The sequence below is a fragment of the Helianthus annuus genome, chromosome 14 (assembly GCF_002127325.2).
Source record: "Helianthus annuus cultivar XRQ/B chromosome 14, HanXRQr2.0-SUNRISE, whole genome shotgun sequence".
Classification (NCBI taxonomy): Eukaryota; Viridiplantae; Streptophyta; class Magnoliopsida; order Asterales; family Asteraceae; genus Helianthus; species Helianthus annuus.
Genome location: NC_035446.2, coordinates 111,768,984 through 111,774,983, shown reverse-complemented (window position 1 = coordinate 111,774,983; position 6,000 = coordinate 111,768,984). Strand labels below are relative to the sequence as shown.

At 36.5% G+C, this 6,000-nt stretch overlaps 1 protein-coding gene across 1 annotated transcript; it reads left to right on the top strand.

Moving 5' to 3' along the window:
• The first annotated feature begins 659 nt into the window (after window positions 1–659).
• LOC110909017 (GATA transcription factor 5) lies at window positions 660–2,120 on the top strand. Its single transcript, XM_022154021.2, has 2 exons — window positions 660–1,040; window positions 1,363–2,120. The coding sequence occupies exons 1-2, from the start codon at window positions 801–803 to the stop codon at window positions 1,990–1,992; spliced, it is 870 nt and encodes a 289-aa protein (XP_022009713.1). The 5' UTR covers window positions 660–800; the 3' UTR covers window positions 1,993–2,120.
• Window positions 2,121–6,000: the final 3,880 nt, after the last annotated feature.

The following is a 6,000-nucleotide window of genomic DNA, read 5'->3' as shown; positions in this document are numbered from 1 at the left end:
TAGTTAACAACAATGTGAAAGCAAATGTTTCCAAATCAATCGTTTAGCATTACCCTGGTTTAGCGTTGAAGTTTTAATATGTAGATTTAATATTAGAATTATAGAGGGTGTGTAAGTTGATAAAAAAAGTCTACATAGTAAATACACTTTCTTATCAGATTGAATTAAGCTTAAAAGTATCAATTTGAGCTAACCAGACCTTGATATATATAGAAAAAGTTTAAAATACAATAGTTCTTAACGTGTGTAATTATGAATATAACATGCGTGATTTTGTTGTTTTTTTGGTGACCACATGCGTTATTATGGTTTTTGTTCATGCGTGATTTGGGTTTGAGTTTTATTACATGCGGAATTTACTCGCGTACGCATCGCATGTTAAAGACTATTGTACGTTAACCTTCACCTATTATATGCATATATATCATCTGATCGAGCCAAGCTTAAACGTATCAAGTTGTCTCAAGCCAAGATTGAATTTATCGACTCAATTAATACAAACTTTGATTACATTATTCTTAGTTTTAAATGCTAATAAACGAATCGAGCCAATCTTAAATATCACTAAATTGATTTTTAATTGAAATATTAATTTTTTTTTCAAATTGTTTTTGTATGCATGTGGGGTAACTAACCAGAACTACTTGCTCCCTTATCCTTGTTCCCTTGATAACATCAATCATAAAACTCCATCTATTCCTCTCCTTGTATCTTATTTCCCTTTTCACAGCTCTTCAGTTACACATTTACACGCCTCTTTTATTCCAAATTTGAATCATTTGGTGTGTTTAAAACCCCAAATGGAGTGTGTTGAAGGAGCATCCAAACCCAATTTCATGAATATCAATTTAATCCACCATACACCATCATTTTCTCACGACTTATGGACCGTCAATGGCGACGAAATCTCCATCCACGACTTACTAGACTTCCCCACAGACCCCGGTTTTGTCGAAGAAAACGATAATTCTCATACGAATAACGACAAAACCTCTGTTTCGGATAAAACCACCACACCGGAGGCAGAGCTCCGTTTTCAGGTGAGAATATTTAAAATTGAATGAATTAATTACATGGTTAGTGCACGCGATATATTCATATTTTTGTTACAATATATATTTATTGGAAAGTTTATACACTAGCGTCGCTTTGCAGCGGGTAACAAATTTAGCCCCCACTCACATATTTGCGTTACCCGCTACAAAATTTGGCACTAGTGTAATTTCCAATAGATAGGTATCAGCATCAAAATATCATCAAAATATGGACATATAACTAACCTTGCAATTAATTTTATAATATTTAAAGTGATTTTTTTTTTTGAGAAATTAGGGTTTTTAGGTTTTGAAACTTTGATTACAGGTAAATAATGACGTGGATGACCTTGATTGGGTGTCTCAGTTTGTTAACGACTCATTTTCCGGCGACAATTCCCTAACATTTCCCGCGCAAAAGTGCCCGGAGACGGTGACGGAAACGGAAACGGTAACCTTAGTTGCTGTGAACCCTACATTTAAAAATTTGGTTTGTAAAAGAGCCAGAAGTAAACGGAGCCGTAACGGCGGTAACGTTTGGTCACTCCGGTCAACGTCGCCGTTAACGGAGTCATCAACTTCAAGTTCCTCTGTTTCTGTTTCTTCATGCACTTCAAAACCTCTGCCGGTTCAGATACAGAAAATGAAAAGGGTGGCGGCTATGGGCGGCTTGGCTGGGACAAGCCAGCCGCAGCCTCGGCGTTGTAGCCATTGTCTGGTTCAGAAAACGCCACAGTGGCGAGCCGGTCCGTTAGGTCCCAAAACGCTGTGTAATGCGTGTGGGGTCCGGTTCAAGTCGGGTCGGCTTTTTCCAGAATATAGACCGGCTTGTAGTCCCACTTTTTCGAGTGAAGTTCACTCGAATAACCACCGTAAAGTTCTTGAGATGCGGCAGAAGAAGGCGGAGGCCGTGAATTTGAAGAAGGAGCGGATAGAAGCAGGTAGGAATAGGAAGTAGGAGAAAGTGTGAACCGGTTGTGTTGAGATAACTTGGTGTGGTCCCGGGTCATGTGAACCGGAGAGTGTAATGTGATGTATGGTTTAGTTTAATGATATTTGTTACTCTAAAACTAGAATATTCTTATACATCTAATCTAATTTAGGATTTCTTAAAATTGATTTGTCTTATAGCATTTACAACTTAAGAGGGACACGTTGTACTCCTGTCTGGACGAAAACCGATAGATTCTTTCCTCTTGGCTCACAATCCTTCATGGGCGGTTATGTACTTGCGCATTTTTCCCATCCCTCTGTCCTCCACATCAGATCCACATGCCCTTGGGTTACACAAGCACTAGCCTGTGTAACTGGTTGTATATGGTTGGCAGGTTGGGTTTCGACTTTTATGTCCTCTATCTACAGAAAAAAAAATTGGTTCAGGACTAATTTAGAGTTTAGGGTTTAATCACATTCCTGATGTGGCTGGGTCCGAAATCAGTGTTTTGCACTCTTCAGCATGGATTTTTGTGCTTTTGGGCTCAAATTGGGTCAAATTCAAGCTGGCCCAATGTTCAAGCCTAAATATATAACACCCAAGTATAGTTCTTGAGAGTTCTGATACATTTTTCAAACGTAAGGTTTCCTAAATGCTCATTAAAATGATACACTAGTAATCTTTGTAAACCAAAAAATCTATTTGGACCATATGTAAAAGCAACCACATCTTACGTTGTGGAACAAAAGAACATATTTTTCTGAGTGATACAAGATTTGATAAAATCCCAAAAAAAAAACATTTCGTACATTATATATTATAATGACACGAGTGAGTCCAATCGGTTTTTGGACTCACCTTAACCATTGGATCATGCCAATATTAAATACTGACCGTGTAATTATCACTAATCTAATGCCAGATCACATACCCATGTATTCCAGGTTCTAAGTATTCCTGTCGGGTTTGGATGTTTTTTCCATCCCTATAAATCACCATCGCCATCCACAAATTCGACAACAGCTCTTCACCCGTCCGTTATATGCATTGCACACACACAAAAAGCTACCAATTTACCCATGTTTAGAAACACCTTGTAACACTTAGAAAGTGATACCTCAACCCCAAAACACACCATGAGCTGAGTTTCCTGGAATTGAAGCATGGGGGTGAAGATTGGAGCTATTAGTCTTATGATAAGACTTCATCACTTTATGTATGTCTCATACCGAATTTTCTTTCTTAAGATGATCTGTTTATAAAATCCAGTTGTTTCTTCTGCCTTTCACATAAATTCTTTTGACCCAAAACTGTTCCAAACATAGAATCAGGTCGCTTGTTCATTTGTCACAACGAAATGGATAATTTTGCGGTATATGACGTAAAAGGTACAGGACCAATAGGTAAATTGAACTAAAATACTTTCTATCCATAAATATATAACCAATCAATGTGACAAAAATGTATAACTAAACTGCAATATTTATTACAATTTTATTTTGGTTTATTCACAACTATCATTACAGTTTGACAATTTTATTTTGTTTATTGACAACTATCATTATGGTTTGGTATTTTCAGTTTTCATGGCATTTGATTGAAAGACAAAGACACCAAGCTGAGATGGTTATTCACCAAACTTGAGAACTTAGCTTATTTTTCTACCTAAGTTTCTTAATCAACGTCTCACTTTTGATTGTACGTATTTCTTTTTTTTTTCTTTTTCTTAATCAGCCTATTCTTTCTACTATTTAGCACAAACGCTTCACAAAATTCGAACCATGAGGCTTTTGATTTTGACTTAGAATATCAGCTTTTAGCTATCACTAATTTTTATAGAAAAAAATTGTACCTTATACTTATAGCTTGCAATCTTAATAGCTATGTTTAGCTTATATTTGAGTTTCAATAGTTTTGTAAGGGGACCCGGGGTGGGGATTAATTTCCCCGTTATAAAATACTTCCACGCGTGATACAAGCTACCAAACCACCGCCACCCATAGATGTTAACGTGTGAATCTTAATCCACGTGATAAAATTGACGCGTGATAAATGGAACATGTGGGGGTGTGAGAGTTTATTGTTGGGTGTTATGGGTGGCATTTCCACTAAAAAAGGTTGTGAGTGATGGAATAATGGTTGATGACATGGCGAAAATTGATTGGATGTTGTGAGTGATAAATGGGTGGTGAGTGATAACCACTCCTACCCCCTAATAGGTTTAGTTTGTTTACCAACCTTGTTCGGCCTTATATATAGGCTCTATATCTATACCATGCATATTTATTCAACAAAAGTTCAATTATCTTTAATGCTTTATTCATAATGAGTCGCATGCTATTTATACTAGACATAGCATACAATAGATCACAACACTTTAATCCTAAAAAATGGAGTTAATACAACTCACATCTTTATCACCCACCACACTCTACGCCATAACACTTCCCTTAACGTTCTAAGATTTCGGGTCGGTTTTCTGTTTCAGTTGAAGGGAAACAAAAGTTTATTGGAATACTTGAGGAGTATACTAAGCTTTTTAGTGCTTTTAACTTGGCTGATTTTATTCCGTGGCTTGGGTTTGTCGACCCGGCTGGGATTAATACGCGGTTACCCGCGGCTCGCTCTGCGTTGGACCGGTTTATTGATAAGATTATTGATGAGCATTTGATGAGAGGGAAGAAAACCGGAGATGATAATGTGGATAGTGATATTGTTGACGAGATGCTGGCGTTTTATAGTGATGAGGAAGTAGAAAAAGATGAGGATTTGCAGGGTCCTGTTAGACTCACAAGAAATAATATCAAGGCGATCATTATGGTAAACTTTTTAATTTGAAATAAAGTGGGTTGCTTTCGTTAACGTTAGAAAAATTACATAAAATTTGCAGATAAACGGTAACTAGAATATATATTTCAGAACCGTACAAGACATAAAACCAAACACATAAATGGTCTAGTTATGTGAAGTTGAACCGTATTTCAGTTTTTTATACATTTTCTCTCTTTTCGTTTCAGAATATTATTTAATTCTCTATGTACTACAAAACTATATTTTGTTTATTTAAATTTTCGGTATGTATTTGTAGGTTTAACTTTTAAATTATTTATGACGATGTTCGGTTTTTTAATTGGTCCAAATAGTGACCGGTAAGGTAGCCGATTTGAAGACCGATCTGGTTATAAAAACATTAGGAATATTAGTATGTATACATGTACGTGTATATATGCATATGCATAAATGTGTGTTGAAAACTTGAAATAGTACTCTTTTTGACAGGATATAATGTTTGGTGGCACGGAGACGGTGGCTTCTGCTATAGAATGGGTCATGGCGGAACTAATGCATACACCGACCGGACGGGATGATACATGTACAGCAAGAGCTAGCAGATATTGTTGGACTTGATCGTCGAGTGGAAGAGTCCGACTTTGCGAAACTAACGTATTTCAAATGCGTAATAAAAGAAACACTTCGCCTTCATCCACCTATCCCAGTGGCCCTCCACCAGTAACGAACACTTCGCCTTCATCCACCTATCCCAGTGGCCCTCCACCAGTAACGACTGCTCGGGCTTTATAGTGGATATGTTGGTTGTGTTTGCGAAAGGGGTACTGTTTCTTGATGATGAAGGGTAGTCGGTGACGTTGGATGGTTTTTTAGGGTAAAATGAGAAGAGTTTTTAGGGAACCAAATCACCAAAAGCATTTGTTTAATCTAATCTATAGCCCTTGGAACTAATGGATACAAAACTAGAGTAAAGTTCCCGTACAAATAATTTTAACGTACTAAACGTACGGATATCATGAAAAAGACAAAAACACACAGTGACATTTTTGTAATTATCTGCTTGTAGGGTAATTATCAAAATTACTCTACAAATTATCAAACATAAATCTAAACCTCATAACTAAATGCTAAACAAATTTTACAAAATTACTCTACAAGATCAAAATTACTCTTCTACATGATCATTTGTAGAGTAATTTTGAATTGTATGTTGTTTGATAAACTTGCAGAGTAATTTTGATT